Source organism: Leucoraja erinacea, chromosome 8 (assembly GCF_028641065.1).
Source record: "Leucoraja erinacea ecotype New England chromosome 8, Leri_hhj_1, whole genome shotgun sequence".
In the NCBI taxonomy this organism is placed as follows: domain Eukaryota; kingdom Metazoa; phylum Chordata; class Chondrichthyes; order Rajiformes; family Rajidae; genus Leucoraja; species Leucoraja erinaceus.
In genome coordinates this window covers 52,571,092-52,598,240 of record NC_073384.1, presented here as the reverse complement: position 1 = coordinate 52,598,240, position 27,149 = coordinate 52,571,092, and the positions used below count along the sequence as shown (strand labels likewise).

General features: G+C 40.8%; 1 protein-coding gene across 4 annotated transcripts in view; it reads left to right on the top strand.

The window, feature by feature from the left end:
* Positions 1 to 27,149, top strand: part of mark1 (MAP/microtubule affinity-regulating kinase 1) — a 133,713-nt gene that overhangs the window by 39,004 nt on the left and 67,560 nt on the right. For 2 of the 4 annotated variants that reach the window (XM_055639715.1, XM_055639713.1), the window contains exon 4: positions 25,281 to 25,334. The exons of the other annotated variants lie outside the window; for them this stretch is intronic. In XM_055639715.1, coding sequence (XP_055495690.1) covers positions 25,281 to 25,334 — 54 coding nt within the window. The remainder of the gene's footprint in view (positions 1 to 25,280; positions 25,335 to 27,149) is intronic. 4 annotated transcript variants of the gene reach the window in all.

The following is a 27,149-nucleotide window of genomic DNA, read 5'->3' as shown; positions in this document are numbered from 1 at the left end:
CGGAACATGCTCTTGACCTAGCTTAAAGCACCACAATATAGAGTGGTGTATAAATAGAAATTCAAAATCTCTGGAGAATTTTTGTAAGATTATGACAAGCCAAAAATCATTGTGATCTATATCTCTTTAATGAAGATAAAAGCAGTTCCTTCATGCGTTCTCAACTATCAAGGACAATTTTTGTGGTTCATGAATTCAAATATAAAGTGACAATGCTATGCTTCACTGGCTGTTGTAGCATCTGTTTATACTTATAACATGACCTTCAGCATATGGTCTTTGCAGGTCATTGTAAAAAGGTGCACACCAAAATGTGGATTAAAAATGTTGGTTCAAGTGTCATATTTCCCAACATATCTGTTGGTGAATCATACCACCATTATGGATATTCTGCTTCAAAAGGGCATCTATAACACTGGTACCCAAGAAGAATAATATGACAAACCTCAATGACTACTGACCAATGGCACGAATGTCAGTGGTTATGAAGTATTTTGAAGGGCTGGCTATAGTGCATATCAACTCTCACCATAGCAAGAACCTGGACCCAGTACAATTTGCCTACCACCATAATAGATCAATGGGAGATGCAATCTCGCTGGCTCTCCACTCCACTTGGGCTACTTGGACAATAAGGACACAAATATCCAGCATTCGTTCATTAACTGTAACTCCGCATTCAACGCCATCACCCTCTCCATACTTATTATCAAGCTTTGGGTCGTGGGTCTTTCCTCATCCCTATACAGCTAGATCCTCGACTTTCTCATCAACAGACCACAATCAGCATTGGCAACAATCAACATTCCCTCAAAAACCATCAGAACAGGAGGTGTTCTGTTCCTCAGGGCTGTACTCAGCATCCTGCTCTACTCAATCTATGGCCATGACTTTGTAGACAGACTCCATTCTAACTGCATCTTTTAAATTTACTGATATCACCGTTATTGGACGAATTACAGGTAATGATGAGTGGGAGTGTAGGAGAGAGGTTAATAATCTAATTGAATGGTGCCAGAACAACAACCTTGCTCTCAAAGTCAACAACTCCAAGGAGCTGATTGTTGACTTTAGAAGAGGGAAACCAAGGATCCACAAACCTGTCTTCAATAGGGATTGTTGGTGGAATGAATCAACAACTTTGTTCCTGTGTGCATAGCTCTGAAGATCTGTTCTGGGTTCAACACGTTGATGCAATTATAAAGAAAGCTCATCAACACTTCTCTTTCACTCAAAAAGACAGCCAGCAACATCCTGGCCATGCTCTCATTTCACTCCTACCATCGGGAAGAAAGCATAAGCCAGAACCACCAGGTTCAAGAATAACTTATTTCCAGGCCCTTGAACACCACAAAGCACTAACTAATCTGTGTCTACTCTAATATATTAGCGAGACCAAACACGGACTCGGCTATCATTTCGCTGAACACCTCTGCACAGTCCGCCTAGGCGTACACGGTCTCCCGGTTGCCAAACACTTCAAGCCAAGAGAGTTTATTGTCTGAAGAAGGATTACAACCCGAACGTTGCCTATTTCCTTTGCTCCATAGCTTGCAATCCAGCGGTATGAATATTGATTTCTTTAACTCTTCCCCCTTGCTTCCCCTGTCTCTCTTTCCCTCCTTCACCCTAGTTCTACGACTGGATTCATTGTCCTCATGATTAATTTTACTCAACTAACAAGTGAACCATTCTACATTTCCTTGATCATCTTCTGCTTTGATCTATCATTTTCCCACCTTACCCTTGCATATTTCTAGTCTCCCACTCCCTGACTCTCACTGAAGAAGGGTCTCGACCCAAAACTTCACCCATGCCGCCCCTCCAGTGTTGATGCCTGTCCAGCTGAGTTACCCAGTATTTTGTGTCTACCTCAGCTATGGACTGTCTTTGATTGAACTTTGGTCTTTTTGCATTAGTATTGCGGTTATTAATTTAATGATTTTTGTTTTGTTTATTATGTTATCTATGAGTATTGTGTTTACAGGCCTATTATGCTGCTGCAAGTAAGAATTTATTTGTTCCATTGTTGATGCATATGATAATTCAAGACTTTTGACTTCTCATATTTTCATGAAACACAGTTCTCCCCAGCAGAACCACGAGTAGAGCTGAAGCTTGATGCTGAATAATTGTTTAGGCTAAATGGGGTGAGTAGAAGGGGATATGAATAAAGCTAAATTGAAGTTCCATGTTTGCCTCTATGTACGTGCATAGAAAATTGTAAATCTTAAACTGAATTTTGACAGGAATGGATTTAGTCACTGATGGAATAGTGTAGTAGCCAGAAGAGCCATATGGTCAACTACTGCATTTGTTTCTTATGTAACATCTACACCATTGCTCCTAGTATGATATAGCTGATTCTTCATTAGAAAATATTACAAATAATTTGTTACGTTGCTGCAAATGACCATTTACGTTATTGCCGTTTATCACTGTCTATTATTTCTCAAGACATTAGGATGTGATTAGGTATCCCCGATCCAGATCTCAGTAAATTATATTATAACCTTGCGGACATTGGATTGTCGATTGATAACTTTTCTTTGAATTTTCCCAAAAGAGGCAACATTTCATGGGGCTTTTTAGTAAGGCAGCAACTGCATCGCTGTGCCAGCAACAAAATGTTTGTAGTTTGTCCTCCTTTTCTAATTATTTTCTGGAAATAAAATTGTCCAATTAATTGGCATACATTTTTCAATTAAATTCACTATCACTAGATATTTTACATGCATTTTATTAACACGCAAACTGCATGTGGAAGAGTGCATTGATTAATTAGTGGCACTTTGGAGCATAACTGGAGTTGAGCTCATGTTATATCAGAAATAAATTGCAGTTAGTGTTGATTGCCGTGTAAGGTTGAACCTTGGAGTGCTAAGAATATTTGAGGCAAAGTCTAGTTCTTACCCATTTGTGTAGGTTATTTTTAAAGTTATTTGTGACCTAATTCACTGTAAGAGAAGCGAACAAGTTTGGGTCACCTGCTTGCCCCCTTTTTTAAATTGATATGACTTGACTGTTGATTTGTTATTGAAGAGTTAGCTTTGATATGGGTTACCTCATTGTGGTATGTCAGAATAATTACCCACAGAAATTCAGGTATTAAAAAAAATCAAGGTGCTTTGGTGGGTCCCTGATTGTTTTTTAAGAAGCAACATAGCTGTATTGTCTCATGATATACTGCTCTTGGGTTGATAATCTAAATGATCTGCTGTGTTAATTGCCTCTATCGTTATGATTTGTGAAAGCCTCCATTTTGGGTATTCAGATGATAAAGTTCAAAATTAATGCTTAAAAAAAATAATATATACTTAGTTCATGCAAATTCTTATGCAATAGGATATCAAACTTTTAGACATGTCTGAAATAAGTCAACAAATCTTTTATTTTCCTTTTGATGTGTTATTTATGTGTTAACTATGGTGCTACATTGACTGAGTAAGATTGGCGGGGTCTCATTCCTATTTAAAACATTTTGAAACAATTGTAAACATTGAAAATAATTTGTTATGGTTTATTTTTTTAAATCATAATTTACAGTTTGGAGCTAGATCTGTGTTTGCAGTTATAAATAGCACAGACTGATCTGAAGACTGACTATCAACAGAATAATGATGCAATTTACATAGAATGTCTGAAAACTATGGAATATTTATTCATTGTGTATGGTACCCTTCAAAATAACAAGTAAAGTAATTAATGATTCGGTATCCTTTCTCATACTGAGATTAAAGCAGTAGATTGTGTAATAAGGCTCAAGCAGTAGGTTATTGGTACTGGCATTGGATCTCGAGAATAGAACTGATGATTGTGGTTATGGGAAACCCAGTTAAGGAGGAGGTCACTTGTCACCGTCAGCAAGGAATGTCCTAATTGCAAGTTTTAAAATTGTCCCAGTCAAATTAATTGTATATGAAGAATACATTCATTAGTTGCACCGTAGGTGAATAATGATCAAGTCAAAATTAAATTCATGTGGTAGTATGTGTTATAAATATTCTTAAAAAGGCATTGCACTTAAATTGGATAGGCATATGGATGAGAAGGGAATGGAGGGTTATGGTATGAGTGCAGGCAGGTGGGACTAAGGGGAAAAAAAAATTTGTTCAGCACGGACTTGTAGGGCCGAGATGGCCTGTTTCCGTGCTGTAATTGTTATATGGTTATATGGTTAAACATATGATTGCTAATTCATATATTCTGTAATGGAACTATTTATTTCAAAATATGAGTTTTGTGATCAGAAACATTGATTGCGGATGGATCTTTTCTGAGTGTTTTGCCGCAAGCCTATTTCTTGTTAAAAATTAATTAAGATTTTTTTTTTCCTGTCTTTGGCTCAATAAAGGGAACCCCAGCAACTTTCACCTTTAGATTATTAAACTTCAGCAATGTCTTTGTAGCACTATAGTCCATTTGAATTTGATGGCAAGTTACAAGATGCGATACTGAGGTAGATGCTGGATAGATTTTATAAATGAGTGTTTTAAAGGGGGAGAGAAATCCATCAGGGTTTTAAAAATGAATTATTGATCTTAAGGCAGGTGAAGCTGAAAGCAAAGCCTCAACATTGAATCAATGAAAATTGAGGACTAGATTTTGGTGACCATGGAGATTTCAGATGATTGTGGAGCGGGGAGTTTTCGGATATGGGATAGGGTGGAGATAGGTAAGGATTTGAAGAGATAAATTTATTAAAACTATATAAATCTAGCTTACCCTGACATGTCATCCAAAGTATTGCTTGTGAAAGTTCAAAGTTAGCTGCTTGTGGAATGCCCAACCAAGCCAAATACTATTCATATGTCTCATTCCAAGATGTTTCTGGAAAGGGAGATGTATCTGTTTGCTTTTCACTCTCCTTTCCATGTTGGGGCTTTTGAGGTCTTTATTACCTAAAATTCGTAATTGCTTACAGACCAGTATAAAAATTCCCCGAAATAACGCATGAAGTCCAAATCTCATGTCGGTGAATTATTAATTCCAGGTTTATTTTACGTTTACTTTCCATTAAGTGTGGCTATTATAACGTACTTTCAACCAATTAATATATGATGTGTTCCTCCTTTACAATTGGTTTCAACAATAGCTTTTTAACTATAAATAGACGATGGAATGTGCAGCCTCGACATTGACTTGGATTCATCTAATGGAAAACCGATTTAGTTTATTGCTCCAATTTTGCTGTTATTAAACATTGGTCTTCTGCAGCTTGATTTCTCTTCAATCTATCCTACTTTGACATGCTCCTCTGGCCAATGTACAGTGTGGAGGTTATGCCCAGATTACACTTTATTACGTGTTACAGACACAGCCACCCATTCATCAAATCTGCAGAGCATTACTTTTGATGGGAGATATTATGTTTTTAAATGTCCTTTGCCTTGCATAATATGGATACAGTAGAACTTGGGACTTTGCATGATACCAGGACTGGGAATGCCATGTGGAGTTTCTTGCAATGTCAGGAAATTATTATGTCTGCTGTCAATTATCAATAAAATATTATGCCATTAACTGATTGCAAACCATACATTTCATCAAAAGAGTAATGCTGTTTTCCGTGGTGTAATCCTAATCATGCGTATCTAATTTGTGCACTCTGCAGTATTGTGTCAGATTTCTAAATCATACTTCAAATTCAAAAAACAAATTCATTCATGTAATATAGGAGTCAGAATATCACTTCTTGGTAGAAATAGTAACGTGTCCAGGAAACATGGCAATGGTTGAGTGCTTGAAATAGATTAGCAAATAAACAGGACTGATACACATCAGTTACATTTTGAGGCTTTAAAGGAAATCAGTTACAATTTGGTAGTGAAATGAACATTGAGTTGGGGGAGAAATGGGAAAAATCAGGAATATGCAAATCAAAAGTGATTTAAGCAGTTGGGAGTGTATAAATGAGAAAATACAAAAGACATGTAGATACAACTGATCAGAGGGACACGCATGGAAAAAGCAATGAACCCCTAGAGTCACTTCAACCAACTTCCAATTTATTCCTACTCGTCTAGTCCTGAAAATTGAATAGGCTTTTCATTACGGTTGATCATTTAGGCGTGGGATGAGAACTCTTTTGATTCTGAGTGGCATGAATCTTTATAATTCTCCACCTGAGAGGGCTGTAGATGCTCAGTAATTGAATATTTTTTCAGACTGAAATCAAAGGGAATTAATGTAGGACAGTAAGTGGATGAGGCATAGGATCAACCATAATATTGAAAGGTGCAGCAAGCTCAAGAAGCCACATAACAGCCACACTTTCCGGAATCAATATACGGGAGAGGGTGCAACACTGGCCACCACTTGGGGAGCAAGTTAGGTCATTTGGGGAGCACTTTGGGACCACTGACCATAATTCTATAGTTTTAGAGTAGTTATGTAGAGGGGTAGGACTGGCCCACCAGTTGGTGTTTGATGATGTTCAATAATCTGCTGTTTGAAGATGACAATTATTGAAAGTATTGACGAGCAAAAAACAAAGTAAGCAAATATTTTTTCACATCTAATCGTCATATGCCATGAAATGACGGCCAATATTTTGGTGACAGTAAATTAATATTAATTGAATCCCACTCGCTGCCACAGAACTGTGCTGAGATACATGGCAGATTCTGTGCTAGTTAAAAGGCAGGCTTTTGGGGGTGTGCAGTTAACAGTGTTAATCAGCATTGAGTAGCATAAAGTCTGTCACCAGCTCAACCTACTGAACTCAGTGGGGAGCTTGGCAGTCTTGTCAGAGAACAAGGCGCTACACCTCTGGGTAAACTGTGGACGGCAATTGGGTTGAATGATCCAGCCCAAGATCAAAACCTATCTTGGCACAACCTAGAACTGCAGAATCTGGAATCTTCCGTAGAAGTGTTGGAGTAACTCTGTGGGTCAGGCTTTTTCAGTTGATAATATCTTCATTTCTACCTCTCTAATAATTGGTTTTCCCCATTGTTTGGAAATATTTATGGTTTAGTGTGTGGCTTACTGGATGTTATTTCCCATGCGCCCTGTAACCACAGTGGGACCCTGTTCACACACTTCTCATAAATTCTCCATAGCTGTTTTCAACGGAACTTATTTAACACACTGGGGCCCCTTTACACCAGTCCTCATAAACTCACCAGAGCTGATTCCCAGACTCCTGCTAAGTCCACTGGGGCCCTGTATCCAGCGCTCCTTACTAAATCACCAGGGCCCCATATACAGCATTCCTTATCACTTCCCTAAAGCCCTGTTGCCATGCTCCTCATGAATTTACCAGGGACCCATTGCAACATTCCTTTTAAACACACAGAAACTTTGTTTACTGTGCATCCTTTAAATTTGCCAGTTTTTGTTTATCATGCTACCTTTAAACTCATGTTTCTGTTTCCTGCGCTCTCTCTTGGTTTATTGAAAATTTTATTGTATTACTGTGTAACATCAAAACAAAAGCCGAAAAGCATTTTGGGTTATCAGTAGAAGTGATATCCAATCGTTTGCAAAATTGCAAATCTTGTCCCACCAACATCCCAAGTGCTGAATTCTTGGAGTTCTTACTCGATTTACCTATAAATAAACGGGGAAAGGAAGATTGTACTGATTTTAAATTTGAGCAGGTGCTCAGGACATAGCTCCTCAAGCCTTCTCCATCATATGGCAACATTACGCCCTTTGTGTAAAAAGTTAAATGGTCCCTCAGGTTCCATTTAAATCTTGCTGCATGCCCCCCCCCCCCCCCCCCCCCCCCCCCCCCCCCCCCAACCTCAAGTCTGGTTCTCTATTTCCCCTGCTCTGGGCAAAGTATTGTGTGTTTACCCAATCAAGTCCTCTCATGATTTTGTACACCTCTATAAGATCACCTCTCATCCTCCTGTGCTCCAATGAATAAAGTCCTAGTCTGCTCATCCTCTCCCTATAGCTCAGGCCCTCGGGTCCCTGCAACATCCTCGTAAATTTTCTCTGCACCCTTTCCAGCTTGACAACATCTTTCCCCTAACATGGTAACCAAAAGGAACTGGAGATGCATGTTGGAAAGTCGGTTTTGAGTGACTCGGGCATTTTTTCAAGCTGGTTCTACAGCTCCCTCTCCTAAATGGGTGGATCTATAAATAGAACTTGGAAAATGTTGCCAATCCTTCCTTAACGTTATTTGGGGTAGTAAAGAGAATGTAGGGGAAAATTCAAAGAGAAATTATAGGGAGATCGAAATATTTCAAAGCTCATTAGTATAAATGGAGATCCCCAATTGCCTCCTTAATAGCTCGGAGTGGTCAGAGCAAGCACACTCATGGGGTAGTGTTATAATTTGGTGTCACGAGACTGCAGATGCTGGAATCTGGCACAACAAACAATCTGCCGAAGAAACGCAAACAGTCGAGCAGCATCCACGGGGTGAAGTGGATAGTCGACATTTCAGGTCAGGATCCCTCATGCTGTTCGTTTGTTAATCCTTTGGTGTCATTGTATGAAATTTGCAGGACAAATATACTTCTAAACATTACAAAAGGAATGATTTAATATATATATATAGATATATATAGATATATAAGATATATAAGATATATAAGATATATAATAAATTTATATATTTTTTAAACATATATATATATATATATATATATATAGATATATATATATATATATATATATATATATATATAATATATATATATCTATCTCTCTCTCTCTCTCTCTCATTGGATCAACAGTAAAATTCAAACGGAAGTTATAGGGAGATAAAAATATTTCAAAGCTCATTAGCATAAATGGAGATCCCCAGTTGCCTGATTCTGGTGCAGGACACTATTCTAACCTGCTCATTGTTAAGATCCACATAGTACGTTTGTTAGTTAGAAAAAGCGGAGTCTATTCTCAAGAGTTACCTCATTTATCTCTGTCTTTTGCTGCTCCTCAGTTATTATATAAAGATATATAAAATCTTTATACCTAAACTGCCTCGGAATGAATGAATAAAAGATTCCAGAACAGTGGAAATTATGAACAGCCCAGACTCCCAGATACACCAAGAACCTGCTTCAAAAGTAATTATCAGTGGCAGAAATCAACATTTGTAGGTTGAGTAAAATCGTCACTACTTTCTGTGTCTGTGTCAACTGAACATGGCAGCAGCCGGGTTATGTAACTTTCACACTGACTTATCCCAGAGCTGCCAAGCAAATTCACGTCTGTTGCACCACTGTCCCTCATTTTGAATTTCTTCCAATAAGTTAATTTGAGCCTCCAAAATTAAAATACCGAAAGAGCAAAATCTGTGAAGAAATTCAATAGGATTGCTTTCAGTAAGTATCCTGTTTTGGAGGCAGTGAAATAACACATCATTAAAGATCCACACAAATTAACTGTGGAATTGGATTATCCACTATCGGCCCGAAACGTCACCTGTCCATGTTCTCCAGGGATGCTGCCTAACCCACTGAGTTATTCCAGCATTGTGTCCTTTTATGGATTATCCATTTGCCATTTCTGAATGAAGTTAAACTGAAAGAACACTATAAATAATCCTTGGACCGGAGTGTGCGTCTTGTTCTCTTACAAAATAAATTGTGAAAAATGTATAAAACTTGGTGAAGTATTAAGGTTTGATTTGACGTTTATTTGTATAAGCTGTTCGGTATGAATATTGCAAAGCATAACTTGGAGAAAATTATTGTTGCACTTGTCCATCAATCAACTAATGTTATGTATATATTCCCTTTAATATGGTCATGCATTTCGAGGCTATTTACATGTTTAACACAGAGCCACGAAGAGCTAATGAGGACAGATGGAGGTGTGTTTTAAGGAACATATAAAAGTGGAAAAGAAGGCAGAGGGACTTTTAAGTGAAGGTTAATAGATGAAGAGTAAGATTTGTGCATTCACAAGTAGCTGGGAGGGGCAAGGCCGTGTTGTATTACAAAAAAACAATGATAGAGATTTAAAATTCATGTGTATATTGAAAAGAGAGCCAAAGTAAAGCAGCAAGTCTAGGGTTTTGGGATAAGAGGACTTTGAGCAAGTCACAACATAGGAAGCACAGTTTGGGATGCAGTTACATTTTTGGAATGTTCAAGAAGTCATGTTGTACATAACAAGAATGTATTAGAATGGTGGGGTCCACAGGTAAGGGAAGAGCATTTTGGTGGCAGATGAGCAAAGACAGTTGAGGAACTGTAGTGAAATTCATAAGTCTAGATCATTGTGTAGATTTCAATTTCAAAGACCATTTCTCATTACTTGCTCACTACATGAGCACAAAAGGCCATTCAGCCCTTTATGTCCATAACAGCCGTTAGAATAATCCTGTTACACCACTTACTTACTTGTAACCAAATCTACCTTGCTTGCCTATCGACCACATCCTGACACCCCCTGCCCCAACCCCACTCAACTATGCTTTGGGTAATACTCAGCTGGCATGTCTTTGGGATGTGGGAGGAAAGTGAATTACATAGAGGAAACCCATGCAATCTCAGGGAAAATATGCAAACTCCACACTACATTGATTGAATGTCAGGATTAAACCCCGCTCCATGGAACTGCAAGGCAGTGGTACTACTTATCTCGCAATCCAATGCAATACAATGCTTTGAATACTCAAGGAAATGACTGAATAAGATAATTAAACTTTGAATTTGACTATCCCAGGAGTAGTGACGTTATGCTGCTTGAATGCACTGAAATACAGGAGGAATTACAGGTTGTAGCTGCATTTCCAGAGTTGGCACTGTTTCCGTAACTAGAACGTGAAGCCAATATAGCATCGCTGTGGCATTGTGTTCCCTGACACTAGGAAACATTACTTGGTGAATGATCATGTCTTTGAAAATCCTGTAAAGTTGTTGGTTGGTATTTTGCTTTCTTGGGATAATGCATAGTTGGTTTCATCGAAGATCAGTGAAATTAACACTAAACATAATGTCACGGGTAACATGGCAACATTTGTGTGGCATGTTTTTGGGCTCTATATGGTAATGCAGTTTGAAAAGGTTTGAAGCACTGGAAATCTAAATCTTTGCTCTTGGGAAATATTCAATGGAGCAGCAGAATAATGATGCGGTGACACTGCCGGTAGAAAACAAATGTGCCGACTTCCAAAGCATCTGAAAATACAATAACATTTTATTATCTTTACTATAAAATTTGTGCCTATATGACTTTCATTTGGAGCAGACTTTAATTTGCTGTGAAATCTTGTGATAGCGCCAACCTTTGTGTGCTCCAGAGAATTCCACATGGAGATGATTAAGAAATGTGTATTCACTTTTTGTCCATATTTCAGAATACTTTGGCTAATTTTATAGGAAGCATTAGCATTGATTTATTTAAAAATGTATATATTAAATCATGACGGTTTTCAGGGTATCCTTATAATGGATTAAGAATCAAAAAATGAGAAGGAAAATAATAAAAACTCATCTTGCTGGGAAGAATGTGCGACTTAACAACTTGCACTGATAGTTTAGATTAATTTATTAATTGTCACATGTACCGAGGTACAGTGAAAAGCATTTTAATGTTGGATCCCAAGGGTTGCTTCAGGGAAGCAGCTTTGAATGGGACCAAAGGACAACTGACCGAGGGATTATTCAGTTTAAGGTAATTGGTATTGTCTACTAAAGAGGACATCATTTGGGAGAGTTTCTCCCAATTTTGTTAGTCCTTGCTGTGTCCTCCCATCCCCCAGCCCTCGGGCTCCTCCTTTTTCCTTCCTTCTCCCCGCCCCCCCCCCCCCCCTATCAGTCTGAAGAAGGGTTTTGACTCGAAACGTTACCTATTTCCTTCGCTCCATAGATGCTGCTGCACCTGCTGAGTTTCTCCAGTATTTTTGTGTACCTATCATTTGATGACCTTTTGTTTTACATTATTATGCAAACTTAAGATTCATTTGTTTAGTTTTTAGTTTAGAGATACAGTGCAGAAACAGGCCCACCCAGTCCGCACCGACCACAGATCCACGCACATTAACTCACACGAGGGGCAATTTACACTTATAGCAAGTCAATTAACCTTCAAACCTGTATGTCTTTGGAATGTGGGAGGAAACCAAAGATCTCTGAGAAAACCCACTCGGGTCATGGGGAGAACGTACAAGCTCTGTACAGACAGCACCAGTAGTCTGGATCGAACCCGGGCTTCTGGTGCTGCAAGCGCTGTAAAGCAGCAACTCTACCGCTGTGCCACCATGCCGCCCATTTGCTTGAACTTTGTTCACCATAATTTTACTATGTTTATAGAATAACACTGTCTGTAATTTATTAAACTTCACATAGTCTATGATAACTAAGTCAATCTTTTGGAAAGAAAAGTAGAGCATCACATACACAGAAGATCCAGTGTAGATTACAAAATCATTTTCTTATTACATTACTGTGATCTCACTGTCATGCAGAGAAATATGGGACCTTGAGTCTCCTAAAAATGAGGCTGCCAAAGCCTTTTGAGGAGGAAGATATGAGCATGGACCTAAACTTGATACTGCAACAGTCTGAAATTCACAGTGGTCTTCAAGCATGATGTCAGTAAATGCCGATCACGTCATCTTGTGTATAATAAAGATATAACGATGTGCATTTGTAACAAGGCAGCAGAGAGTGACGGACTTAGCACAGTCCATCATGGGTACAACCTCTCCTTTGAGAGTATCAAAATGAGGCACTGATTCAAGAAGACAGCATCTATCATCATGGACCCCCAATCATTCAGGCCAGGTCCTCTTCTCACTTCTACCGTTGGTCAGGAGGTACAGAAGTTTGAATTTGCATACGGCCAGGTTCAGTTACAGCTGCTTTCCTACAACTATCCAGTTCTCACAACCCTATTCCTACCTCGATAACTGAACATTGCGACCCACCTCTTGCACAACCATGGACTTATATTTTGTATCATGTATTACACGAATGCCTTTTATTTTATGTGCCTGTGATGCTGCTATGAGCAAGCTTTTCATTGTACCTGTATCGCACTGTACTTGTGCATATGACAATAACCTTGACTGAACTTCACTCTAGAGCTAAGTGCACTTTCATGTCATATATTTTGAAATTCCTTTTCTTTTTAAGTTGCGGCAAGTTTGCAGAGGTTCTTGAAATCATTCCATCAAGCTGACGGATTGAACTGAAGATTTAACTCTTAATTTGAAAGCGAGCTGTATACATTAATAAAAAATCCTTTAAATATTATGTGTCATTCACTGCCCCCGAAATTAGTTTATTGTGAAGAAAGGGAGAAACTTTAGCATTTGGTGCTATCAGTTTAAATTTTGATGTTCAAATGGAAGCATTATTTCAGTGAAAAATGGAGAAATGATGATGAACTTGATGTAACTTGAGCAAGTTAACTGGTCTTGGAGGGGTTGCCGATTAATGGGGCATATTCTGTGCTTGTTAAATTTATCTGCTTTCAGGTCAAAGAATTTAGAGCTCATGGACACGCATAGATCACAGATTTGTGCTTTTAAATTATAGAAGATTCACGTACTTGACCGGAGGTTTATGGACTACTAAGAATGGCACTCTTAAATTTTGTTCTGACAGGATACCGGTAGTGAGATTTGTCATAACCAAATATTTTCTAATACTGTAGATAGACACAAAAAGCTGGAGTAATTCAGTGGGTCAGACAGCATTTCGAGAAAAGGAATTGGTGATGTTTCAGGTTGAAACCCTTCTACATTTTCTAATATTGTGATGCCTACCAAATGGCATTGCATTTTTCATACAAATGTTTTGAATCTTTTCAGGTAATTGAGTACCATCTAAATGGATAATCTGGAATCCTTTCCTCGCCCACCTAAAACATGATTGTTTCCAATTTCATTTAGATTATGTTTACAACATGTGGCTGAGTTTATTCTTTGATTATTATTAACCTTAAAACAATATGGCATTTGATTCCGTAACAGCCCGTTTGGCATATTGTTCAGTCATTCTATGATGGTTCATTTTGGAACAGACAGAATAATAGACGTGTTGCGATGGTAAATTGTGTATATGATGCACAGTTGCGGTTGTTTGGGTAGACAATTATGACTCGAGAAACTTGCTATTGGAAAAAAGCAGCCTCGATAGGGTGGTGCGGAAATAAGCTCAAATTACATTGGTTATTCAGTTCTCTGCCGATTAACAATTGAAATGGAACTATGAATATGTATTTAATATTTACTATCGAATGCTAATGCATGAATCTGGTGGTTCACCCCAGGTACCTTGGGTTAATACCATCTGAGTTGTGGCATTGTAGTATAAATAATAATTTGTGCATTTGTGTTCTTCATTGTGCAAATTCTTCATCTCTGCATTGTAACCAATCAATTCTAGTGTTACTGATCAGCCATAGTTTGAATTTCGGAGTGGCTAGATGCAGACGTAAATCTATTTCAAGAGTCAAAGTGATCACATTTGGCATGTGTTGTTTTCTCTATTTCCTGCTCCACCCAGTTGATGCCACCCTAAATTTGCCACTGTTATTATGGTTGGTGGCTAGCAATTTGCAGTGGGGCCATCCCTCGGCAAAGCTAGATTGAGACGGTCAAACCTCATGTATAGAGAGAGGGCCTTTAAATCCAATGGAAGAAATTGAGACCATTCTTGTATCATTGTGGGCTTACAAATTACAAGCACCCAGAATGACAATGTTATGGAGTACTGCAGTGTGATCACCGGTTATTTAAAGTATCTTGCATCTAATTAGCCAAAGTCAAAAATAACTTTGGCTTGATCACCATTTCTAGCTTTACTGTTCTGTAATTAATTATGCATGTTGTTTTTTTAAGTTATAGTATAATCCGTAGTTCTGAATGGGAAATTGTAGATGTATGTATGCATTCTAATTGTACAATTAACCAATATGGTGCCATTTACCAACATAGTTCCAGCTACTAATATGTTGCCTGACCCACTGGGTTACTCCAGCCCTTTGTCTTTTTTTTGGTAAACTAGCATCTGCAGTTCCTTGTGTCAAAAAATATGTTGACTGTAGCTGGGTGTATTTCAATGTGGGACAATTGCCAATTAAATCAGATGTTCTATTTGAATGAATAGTTCATAATTTTTGACAGATCAGTTTATCTAGAAATAATATTATTTGGGGTTAAATTCATAAGGGTTTTTTTTTTAAAAGGTCAGCAGTAAATTCAACTGAATCCTGAATGCTGGGAAGCTTTGGTAGGATGGAATTCAGGGATAACATGTGTCATAGTTAAATGTCTCAATTTTTATCTATGTAGAGAAATGATGGCTTGGCTCATATTTATAATGCTTGGAGTATGGTGACCAGGCATCTCTTCATATTCTCCCGAGAGAGGTCCAGAAACATAGAATAAACAGCAGGGCCAAAAACTAGAAAGGGAAGGTTGGACACAACGTTTCTCTCCAATCCCTTCAGGCAATCAAAACGAGATCAGAAGACCAGAGTAAATATGTGGTATTAACTGTTTCACAACTTGCCGTACCATCTTATATGGTTTGATCAGTGCTCTGGCTTAAAGCTAGCCCAGATCTCTCTTGCATGCTACAAAGAGACTGCATATACAGCACACACAGGCAACGCATTCGAGAGACCCAGTATGAAAGGTAAACTGATGAAAATCCAATCTATCCGTGCACTTTGACTTACTCTGGTCTGCATCAATCAACCAATGCTATTTCAGAAAGTGTACTACAAAGCAGTCATTGTTACTCCAGAGTGTGACAAAATGCAAACTAGAGGAACAACACCTCGTGTTCCATCTGTGCAGTCTACAACCCAAAGCCATGAATATCGAATTGTTCAATTTCAAGTAATCCACTCCACTTTGTCTCCCCTCGTGTCTCCCCTGGCCCTCTCACACACACCCTTCTTCCCACAAACCCCCCCCCCCTCCCCCAACTACTCATTTGCCCATCACCCACACTGATCACTTCTGGACCTCTCACCATCTCCCCCCTCCCTTCACCGCCTAACTGATCTGTCATTCATCCTTTTCTCACTGATTCCACCTATCACTTGCTCATGTTTGTCCAATCCCCCTAACTCTTTACATCGGCCAATTCATCTGTACTCTTTCAATCCAGATTAAAACCCTGGACCGAAGCATTGACTGTCCATTTCCCTCCATGGATGCTGCCTGACTGACTTGAGTTCCTCCAGCAGCTCTTTTTTTTATGTTCAGTATTATGCTTTGTTCAAATCTGTGTTCCACTGTGGCACGTTCTCATCATCAGTTCTAACAATTCTTTAAGTAACCTGTGCAAAGAGTTTTTGTTGTTGTTGTTGTTGTTGTTGTTGTCATATCTATTGATTTATTTTATCCTTGCTCTTTCACCTAGAATTGTAATCAATATTATTTCGGACAGCTGTGATGCTATGTTTTAAATAATGTTCAGTTGTAGTAGGGGGGTTTTCCAAAGTGATGGCACTAGTTCAAGGACTGTTGTGTCAAGGACTCTTCGTCAGAAGATATTCACAAAATGCTGGAGTAACTCAGTGGGCCGGAAAGCATCTTTGAGGAAAAGGAATAGGTGAGGTTTTGGGTCAGAACTCTTCTTCAGACTCTTCATCAGAACTCCAGTTTATTTAATCTGAGCCAATCACTCTGGTTGCCTTCCCTCAAATTGAGAAAAGTTGATTCCGCTGTGGGGGATGTTCATGTTAAATTCTATTGTGTATTGTGTTCTTTTTATTACTATAGCTGTATGGTAACTCAAATCTCACTGTACCAATTGGTGCAGGTGACAATAACTGTAACTTGAACTTTGTTCTATTGCATTGATGTTGCCTGACCTGCTGAGTGCTTCCAGTTTTCTCCAGGCAGGCCTTGAAGTGCTGGAGGTACACAACGGGTCAGGCAGCATCTTGAGAGCGTATGTGCAAATGGATGTTTCAATAGACAATAGGTGCAGGAGTAGGCCATTCGGCCCTTTGAGCCAGCACCGCCATTCAATGTGATCATGGCTGATCATCCCCAATCAGTACCCCGTTCCTGCCTTTTCCCCGAATCCCCTGATTACGCTATCTTTAAGAGCCCTATCTAGCTCTCTCTTGAAAATATCCAGAGAACCGGACTCCACAGACATCCAAGGCAGAGAATTCCACAGACTCACAACTCTGTGTGAGAAAGTGTTTCCTCATCTCCGTTCTAAATGGCTTACCCCTTATTCTTGAACTGTGGCCCCTGGTTCTGGACTCCCCAACATCGGGAACATGTTTCCTGCCTCTAGTGTGTCCAAACCCTTTATAATCTTATATGTTTCAATAAGATTCCCTCTCATCCTTCTAAATTCCAGAGTATACAAGCCCAGCCGTTCCATTCTCTCAGCATATGACAGTCCCGCCATCCCAGGAATTAACCTTGTAAACCTACGCTGCACTCCCGCAATAGCAAGAATGTGCATCCTCAAATTAGGGGACTAAAACTGCACACAATACTCCAGGTGTGGTCTCATTAGGGCCCTGTACAACTGAAGAAGGAATATTTGCTCCTATGCTCAACTCCTCTTGTTATGAAGGCCAACATGCCATTCACTTTCTTCACTGCCTGCTGTACCTGCATGCTTACTTTCATTGACTGATGAACAAGGACCCCCAGATCACGTTGCACTTTTCCTTTTCCCAACTTGACACCATTTAGATAATAATCTGCCTTCCTGCTTTTGCTACCAAAGTGGATAACCTCACATTTATCCACATTAAATTGCATTAGCCATGCATCTGCCCACTCACCCAACCTGTCCAAGTCACCCTGCATTCTCATAACACCCTCCTCACAGTTCACACTGCCACCCAGCTTTGTGTCAGCTGCAAATTTGCTAAGTTACTTTGAATCCCTTCATCTAAATCATTGATGTATATTGTAAATAGCTGTGATCCCTGCGCCGTGCCTTGCGGTATCCCATTAGTCACTGCCTGCCATTCTGAAAGGGACCCGTTAATTCCTACTGTTAATTTCCTGTCTGCCAACCAATTTTCTATCCATGTCAGCACTCTACCCCCAATAACATGTGCCCTAATTTTGCCCACTAATCTCCTATGTGGGACCTTATCAAATGCTTTCAGGTCAGGACCCTTCAGACAAATTTTGGTTCCGTCTCCAGATACTGCCTGGCCTGCTGAATTATTCCACCACTTTGTGTTTTGCTCAAGATTTCAACATCTGCAGTTTCTTGTGTCTCCAGCATTCTGCATCATTGTTTGCTCACTTTTTCCTTTGTTTATTCATTACTGGGATGGGAGTGGCCCATTTCATCCCTCGGAACTGTCTTGCTATTCAGTTTTACCATGACTGACCAATAAGTCAGTTTGGAAAGATGCATCCTTATTTCACATTCCTCTATCCGTCTGAAGTCCAAGGTTAACCCAGCATACACAGTCTGTTCAGAGAGCACATTCCAGATTTTGTCGACCATTTGAGTGGAAGGTCTGGACTCTGAAGGAGCTTTCCAAAGTGGTAGCAGAGTTTAGGAGTCATAATTATTTATTTGCCTGCCTTCCTTTTTATTTGTTCTGTCTATCGAGAAAAGGTTTTCTTTTAAACCTAGAAGTTGTGAAATCACTCGGAACTAAGAGATCTGATTTAAAGAATGTGTTCCTTGGCTCTGGATTTCATTAGCGGAGAAAACGGCCCCTCTAGCAAAAAAGATAAGCAGCTGGAAGAACAGCAGGTCAGGCAGCATCTGGGGAGAGCTGTGGACAAACCATCCATTTTTCTGAATGGTTCTGACCTGAAACGTCAGTCTATCTATTTCACTCCACAGGAGTTTGAAGAAAGGTCCTGATCCAAAATGCCTATCCATTTTCTCCAGAGATGCTGTCTGACCATCTGAGTTACTCCAGCATTTTATGTCTACGAGAGACACAAATGTGGATCATGACTGGAAGTGAGTTTTAATTTTTTTGATTGGTGTAATTTTAGAGGAAATAATTTGATTCCCAATTTAATACAATCACACAGATCTTAAACAAACAATGCTCTGATCCAATTGCTCTGTTCTTATCCAAAATACTATAACTTATAAGGAAAACGACACCTGCTGATTCTCTCCACAAAACTTCAAGAAATAACTTTTAATTACTTTCCTTAAGATGTCTATTACTCTTATTATTTGACTGCTGCTTTATGTTTTAACTTTAATTTATGCTTTATCCATATAATTGTAGCTGTCTTTCTTATATGTTATTTTTCAACATGTGTCTGATCAAGTGTGTATTTTGCCTCCCAACTCCTGTTCCATCTAAATCTCTTCCCACTGCCCTATTGGCTCTTTCTCAAATGACGAATAGAATAATTTGTTTAAGAAGGAACTGCAGATGCTGGAAAATCAAAGGTAGACAAAAATGCTGGAGAATCTCAGTGGGTGAGGCAGCATCTATGGAGCGAAGGAAATAGGCAACGTTTCGGGTCGAGATGGTCAATAGAATAATTTGTATATTTTTACAGGTTCTACCATCACATAATGTAGACTGAGAAGTATGGTTAAAGAATAAAGATGCAGGAGATTTGTTCTATTAAATGAACCATTAACTAACTAACTAACATCGCCGAACACCTTCGCTCGGTCCGCAATAACCAAGCTGACCTCTCGGTGGCTCAGCACTTCAACTCCCCCTCCCACTCCGTCTCCGACCTCTCTGTCCTGGGTCTCCTCCATGGCCACAGCGAGCAGCACCGGAAATTGGAGGAACAGCACCTCATATTCCGCTTGGGGAGTCTGCATCCTGGGGGCATGAACGTCGAATTCTCCCAATTTTATTAGTCCTTGCTATCTCCTCCCATTCCTCAGTCCCCCTGCTGTCTCCTCCCATCCCCCAGCCTTCGGGCTCCTCCTCCTTTTTCCTTTCTTGTGTTACACAGGCCGAATGGGTTATAATGCGATTTAGATCACAAACTTGATAAGCACTAGAGAGGTTGCTATGGAAATTAACGATCAGCAAAACGGTTATCTTTGAGGGGATATGGGAGAGGGTGGGGGTGGGAACGGTCTCTGCAGAAAGCAGAAAGTGGTGGAGATGGGAAGATGTAAATTTGAGTGCAGGATGGAAATTGGTCGTGAAGTTGATGTCAGTGAGCTCTGCATGGGTGCAGGAGGTAGCACTGCTCCAGTCGTCAATGTAGTGGAGGTAGAGTTCGGGAATAGGGCCAGTGTATGCCTGGAACAGGGATTGTTCAAAGTACCCTTCAAAGAGGCAGGCAAAACTGGGGACCATGCAAGTGCCCGTAGCTAAGCTTTGGATTTGGAGGAAGTGGGAGATCAAAGGAGAAGTAGTTGAGGGTAAAGACCAGTTTTGCAAGGCAGAGGAGAGTATTAGTAGACGGAAATTGGCTGGTTCTGCGGTCGAGGAGGAAACTGAGGGTTTTAAGACCTTCCTGGTTGGGGATGGAGGGGTAGAGTGACTGGACATCCATAATGTAAATGACTTAACAGACACAGGTCTGGAGTTTAAATCATCTTTAATCATAAAGTACAGTAGGTTGTTAATTCATTGCGACCGCTGTAGAAAATGGGTGTAAATATAAAGTGTACGGTAAGGTGGAGTTAATGTTGCTACACTACTCTGATTGGTTCACATGCAATAACCAATCTACACATAGTAAAGGTGAGGGAGTGGGGTCTGGAAAAAAATGGAAGTCATTGAAGTTGTTTCTGTCCTGGGCCTCCTCCATTGTCAGCGTGAAGCCCAGCGCAAATTGGAGGAACAGCACCTCATATTTTGCTTGGGCAGCTTACACCCCAGCGGTATCAACATTAACTTCTCTAACTTCAAATAGCCCTTGCTTTCCCTCTCTCTCCCAACCTCTCCCCTTTCCCAGTTCTCCCACCAGTCTTAGTGTCTCTGAACACATCCCATCTCTGTCCCACCCACTCCCCTGACATCAGTCTGAAGAGTGGGTCTCGACCCGAAATGTCCCACTGAGTTACTCCAACATTTTGTGTCTATTTGATTTAAACCAGCATCTACAGTTCATCCTTACATCCTTGCCTTCATATTCTAATCCCCTCAAAATGAATGCAAGCATTTCTTTTCTTTCAAAACCCTGGGGTGTAGTCCATCTGGTTGGGTGACTTATCCACCTTCAGACTTTTTACCATCCCAAGCAGCTTCAGTAATAGCACCTCCGCTCACTTCTGCCCCTGACTCGCTTGAATTTCCAACACATTGCTGGTGCCTTCCACTGTGAAGACTGGTTTAAAAAAAAGTGTTTAATTCATCCACAATTTCTTTGTTCTTCATTACTACTTTCCAGCATCATTTTCCAGCAGTTCAACGTCCATTCTTGCTTCTCTCTTGTTCTATATATATCGAACAAACTTTTGTGTCGGAAAGAACTACAGATGCTGGTTTAAATCAAAGGTACAACACAAAATGCTGGAGTAACTCAGCGGGACAGGCATCATCGCTGGAGGGAAGGTTCTTCAGACTGAAGAAGGGTCTCAACCCGAAACATCACCCATTTCTTCTCTCCAGAGATGCTGCCTGTCCTGCTGAGTTACACTAACATTTTGTGTCTACCTTTGGAATATTTTGAGCAGATTTGGTCCCCATATCTGAGGAAGGATATGCTGGCGTTGTGAGGTTCCATAGGAGGTTTATGAGAATGATACCGGGAATGATTAGGTTAATGTATGAGGAGTGTTTGATGCAGCTAAACCTGTACTCACTGGAGTTTAGATGGATTGGGGGAGATCTTATTGAAACGTACCGAATAATGACTTGAAAAGGAAAGGATGTTTCCAGTAATGGGACAGTCGAGAACCAGAGCCTCTGAATAAAAGGTCATACCTTCAGAATGCCAGATGATGGTGAATCTGTAGAACTCATTGATATGGACAGCTGTGGAGACCAAGTCATTGGGTATTTTTAAAGCAGAGATTAGTAAGGGTGTCAAAAATGACGGGGCGAAAGCAGGAGAATGAAGTTAACAGAGAAAAATAGATCAGCCTTGAACGATGGCAGAATAGACTCTATGGACCAATTGGCCTAATTCTGATCTATGTCTTGTGATCTCATTGCCCTATCAGACACCATTGTCTCTTACTATCACAGGCTGAAATTGACAAGCAATCGCTTCCATTGACACTTGGGCAACCATACTCTCTTAAAGCCGAGTCTCACGTTGCGAGTTGACACAAGAGGTACCCCGAGTGAAAGACTCGTGGTTGTGTACGAGATACCAAGTGAAAGATCAAGAGTTTAACCGAGTTCCCACGGGTAGACGGCAGTTTTCCATTTACTTGTCATTTCTGCGATGTTCCACTTTCGTCTCCCGAGTTAACAAGTTCCTGTCCCGTTAATCTTGAGCAAACATTGTCTACCGACGTGTTGTAAAATCATCACATGGTACAAATGATGTGATGTATTGTTTTTACACACTATAGAAATCCTCCCTTGGTTAAATTGGCTCATTTGGAGACATGTCTGCAAGAAGGCTTTTGGAGTCCAGGATGGTGATGTTTTTTATTCCAGTGGTGTATGCAGCAGCTCTTTGTGTGATCAGGGCTCTTGCTTAACTTTATTTCCCTGGTGCCAGCTGGGCAACTTTGGCAGCTTTTTAGGTTGCCAAATGACAGTTTAGGTGGTCATTTAAGACGGCTTGCATGATGCGTGCGATAATGTGCTCGGACGAAGTGCATAGTCACATATTATTTCTGCTTCAAATAAAGTCACAAACTAAACATTCACCAATCAAGACATGATATATCCCACAATGATATGCAGCAAAATTATAAGAGTATCTCAAATCTTTTTACACATTGCAATTAATGCAATTTCTATTAGTTCTTTCCATTTCCAAACAAATATTTGGTTGAATTATTCAGCGTATGATCAACCTGTGTCAATAAATCCTGGACCATGGTAACATATATGCGTACGTATAGTTGTGAATGTCGCTCATTAAATAACTACAGTACTGATATTCCATATTAAGAGCATTGATTTGCCGTTAAAATGAATTCTGTAATAATGTGTCAACGGTAGCAGTGACAATTGAACATTGCGGTTTTAATGTTTCACGTGTTCAAAATATAATAAATCCATCTTTATGGATTAAAACAAATAATAACATTGGGAATTAAAACACATTTGATTGCATTCCGTTATCAAACATAATCAATGTTCGCTCTGAAGACATTTCCAGGACAATAGGGTCAGGGAGGGGGGTGTGTGTGAATCAGTGCGGGGTGGATAGATGGCGGGCGGGGATTAGAAGACAGTCGGTGCAGAATGGATGGATTGAGGCAGGTGAATTATTACGTGTTGGTTGGAGTCGGTAAAATTGTGAGGGGAGAGCACGGGGGATGTCAGTGGTGTTGAACGGGGGGGTTCAGTACGGGATGGATGGGGGTAGACAAAAGTGCTAAACTTAGCGGGTGAGGCAGCATCTATGGGGCGAAGGAAATAGGCAACGTTTTGGGTCGAAACCCTTCTTCAGTGTTCTCCCCATTCTTCTTGAATGGGAAGATCAGTACAGGATGGATGGGGGGGGAGGGAGGGTCAGTACAGTGTGGATCGGAGTGTCTGTGCAGGATGAATGGGTGATCACTACAAGATGAATGAGGGGAAGGTGCAGGGTAAATGGAGGGTGGGTCAGTACGGGATGAATGCGTGGATTAATACAGGATGGATGGGGGATCAGTACAGGATGGATGGAGGAGAAGTGCAGGATGGATGGGAAAGCGGTAAGTACAGGGTGAATTGGGGACCAGTGTAGGAGGATGGGGGGGGGGGGGGGGGGGGGGGGGGGGGGTAGCAGGAGAATCAATGCGAAGTGGATAGGGTGATCAGCTCAGGATGAATAGATTGGGGAGGGGGAGATGGGAGGGGAGCACAGGGGATGTCAGTGAGGACTGAATAGAGGCGGGAATGGGGATCAGTGCAGGATGTAGAGGATAAAGAGGGGGTGGGGTGGAGAGGGCGTACGAGAGAGAGAGAGAAGGGGGGCGAGGTATGGAGGAAGGAGGGTCAGCGCTCCTCGGACAACATCGCCCGCTGCCTTGGCCGTAGGGAACTCCTCGCCACCGCCTCCCTCTTCTGCCAGCCAACAGCAAGGTCAGATTCAGATTCAATTATAATTGTCATTGTCAGTGTACAGTACAGAGACAACAAAATGCATTAATGCAAGGTGCGGGGCCGTGCGGTGCAGCTCAAAGATCCTATAGCTATAGGATCTATGGTGCAGCTGCTTCAGAAGTGTCGGAGCGAATGACGGGTCCCGCACAGCAGCAGCAGCAGCTTCATCATCTCCTCCTCCCTGATAGCGGCCGCTGCCTGCAAACCCGCTAACGGCGCACTTTCAAAACGGAGTCGGCGTGCGGGAGGGTTTGTTTTGAAAGTGCGCCGTTAGCGGGTTTGCAGGCAGCGGCCCTTATCAGGGGGTGCGGGAGGAGGAGGAGATGGAGCCGATGTTCGGGGGCCGTCATTCGCTTCGACCCTTCGTCACCCCGCATCTAGTATCTTTCCCACGCAATACAGCCGTCACCGCCGACACAAAACATCGCGTTCCTTTTCTCCAGAGATGCTGCCTGACCCGCGGAGTTACTCCAGTTTTTTGTGTCTATCTTCGGTACAAACCAGTATCTGGTTGCCAAGCCGGGCAAAATGACTCGCCGTTTAGGTTGCCCGGCGGCGCTCTTGAGTGGTCAATGGCACCCGGGCAACTGTTAATTTCGAGCCCTGGTGATGCGAGGACGCTTGTGTGAAGGCAGAAGGGAGAGAGTAAAAAGGACTTTATGCCATTTTCCCTTTCCATCTGCGTCTGAGGATTTTTCCAACACAGCTACCTGGGAGGCAATCTGCAGATTTCCTAACTCGCTGTTTCCCTGCTCCAAGGAGCCCACAGGCAGTGTTGACTTCTCCTGTGGCATCTCCTGTTGCCTCCCCTCCTGCCTCTCCTCCTGCCTCAACCGCTGCCTCAACCGCTGCCTCAACCGCTGCCTCAACCGCTGCCTCAACCGCTGCCTCAACCGCTGCCTCAACCGCTGCCTCAACCGCTGCCTCAACCGCTGCCTCAACCGCTGCCTCAACCGCTGCCTCAACCGCTGCCTCAACCGCTGCCTCACCCCCTGCCTCTCCCCCTGCCTCTCCCCCTGCCTCTCCCGCTGCCTCTCCCGCTGCCTCTCCTCCTGTATGACAAAAGCCTTGTTGGCAGTTTTTCTGTAAGGCTCTGCTCTTCACTTTCGTTGTACATTTCTTGGAGCCATCTCTACCAGTCTTCCTCTCAAAAAGATTCACCAGCAATGAGGTGAAACGCCCAGGTCACGTGGTGATATTGAAATCACCTTTTTTTAACTCACCTTTTTTTTTTCCCCTCTGTCCAGCTGCCGGGTTCACCGTGCCCAGGACTTCCCACGGTAGACTCAAGAATCACGAAGGTAAACGCACGGGCCACTATGTTATTACAACGAGTTAAAATGTTTCAATTCTTAACCGCAAGAGTAAAATTGACTCGTGGAAAATTTTAAACATGTTTGATTTTTTGCAAGAGTTGACAAGTTTCACGAGTACCTGCCGTTAGCGCCACGAGTCTCGAAGTTGCGTCCACGAGTTCCGTGCGTTAAGCGTACGTTATTACCACGTGTTTTAACTCGGGGTACCTCTTGTGTCAACTCGCAACGTGAGACTCAGCTATAAGTGTAACATACAGCCTTTTATATTTTTAGCTTGTAACAAAAGTAAACATAGTTATTTTTGAAAATCCTGCACAAACTTTTTTAATGTGGGTCTGAAACTCTCCAGCCCCTAACCTACTTTCCAACAGTAACATAAATGTTTTAGTAATGCAATTTGCTATAATGAGAATAGACACAATGTGGAGTAACTCAGCGGGACAGGCAGCATCTCCAGAAAGAAGGAATGGTCACCCAATCTGATTGTCCCACTGTCAGTCCAGCTGAATTACTCCAGCATTTTGTATCTATCTTCGGTGTAAACCAGCATCTGCAGTTCCTTCCTAAGCATTTCTATAATGAGAGGTTTCTAAGAATGCATCTCTTCTGTTATAGCAGAACTACTGATATGTGCTATTTAGTGTGTTTACTTAATTTATTATCCCATCTTACAGCTGCATATATTATGGATAAGGACACGTGATGGCATGTGTGCTGTAGACTGGCATCTGTGACTGCAGTAGTGTCTCGCTATATTACTTTCTCGATGGTTAAATGTTTTCCAGTTTTTCTGCAGGGAATATACAAATAAACAGTTAATCCTATAAGGCTGTATGCTAGCTAATCAAGTGCTTAAGATTCATGCCCAAGCCAGAGTGGAATAAATAACAAATAATAAATAATACATAGAAAAATGAGTTGTCTGATCTACATTTTTTTTTAAAGTTGGTTTTCAAAAATCAAATTAGAAAATGTAGTTTTACTCTTTCAAATTCTGTTTTATGGCCAGGCTCAAGCTTGTTTTATTCTTGTGTTCTTTAAAAAGATTTCATCTAATTCACTTGTGAATAATTTAAGATGTGTATTCTATTGATCAATGCAGGCACCTTTGTGCATGTGGGATGTTATGGGAATATTCGCATTGAACAATTGCTCTCAAGCAGTCTGATGTCTTACGGTTTGAATTCTGTAAAATGTATTTCGTTCTCATTATGCAGTAGAGGTTGGGTCGCTACTGGATGGGCTTTAAGTACATTAATATTCTAGAATTGACAGTTTGTATTAATGCAGTATTATTTTCTGAAGCGCTCGTTGTCCAGTCTACTCTGATAGCCATACAATAATATGTTGTACTTGACATTTTCTGGTGCGAATAAAAGTATAAATTGATTACAGTCTCAGGAAATTGATTCAGTGACTGTTTTTGGATGAGCTGTCAGGAGTTTCTGGATGTCTTGCCCCATGTCCATTTGCCACAGTGATGAATGCAGTAATCTTAGTTTGGTTATATTCCTCAGCAACTTTAATGTTGAATGCCACATGATATTAGCCACTGTTGTCATTCACTGACATCTGCACGGTTCTTGAAAGAGGATGATGTTAGTTGGATCAACCAATGTTTTTTTTTACAATTTTATGTGTGTATTAATTGATCTCAGCCATCAAAGCCTTTCTTTAGATTTTATAACTAGTTTTCATAGTCTCAAAATCTTTGAAGTAACCAAGAAATGATTAGACCAGATTTAATTGGTGCCATTAGAACATAATAAAGTTGATACTGAAGTCTCTTTTCAGGAAACC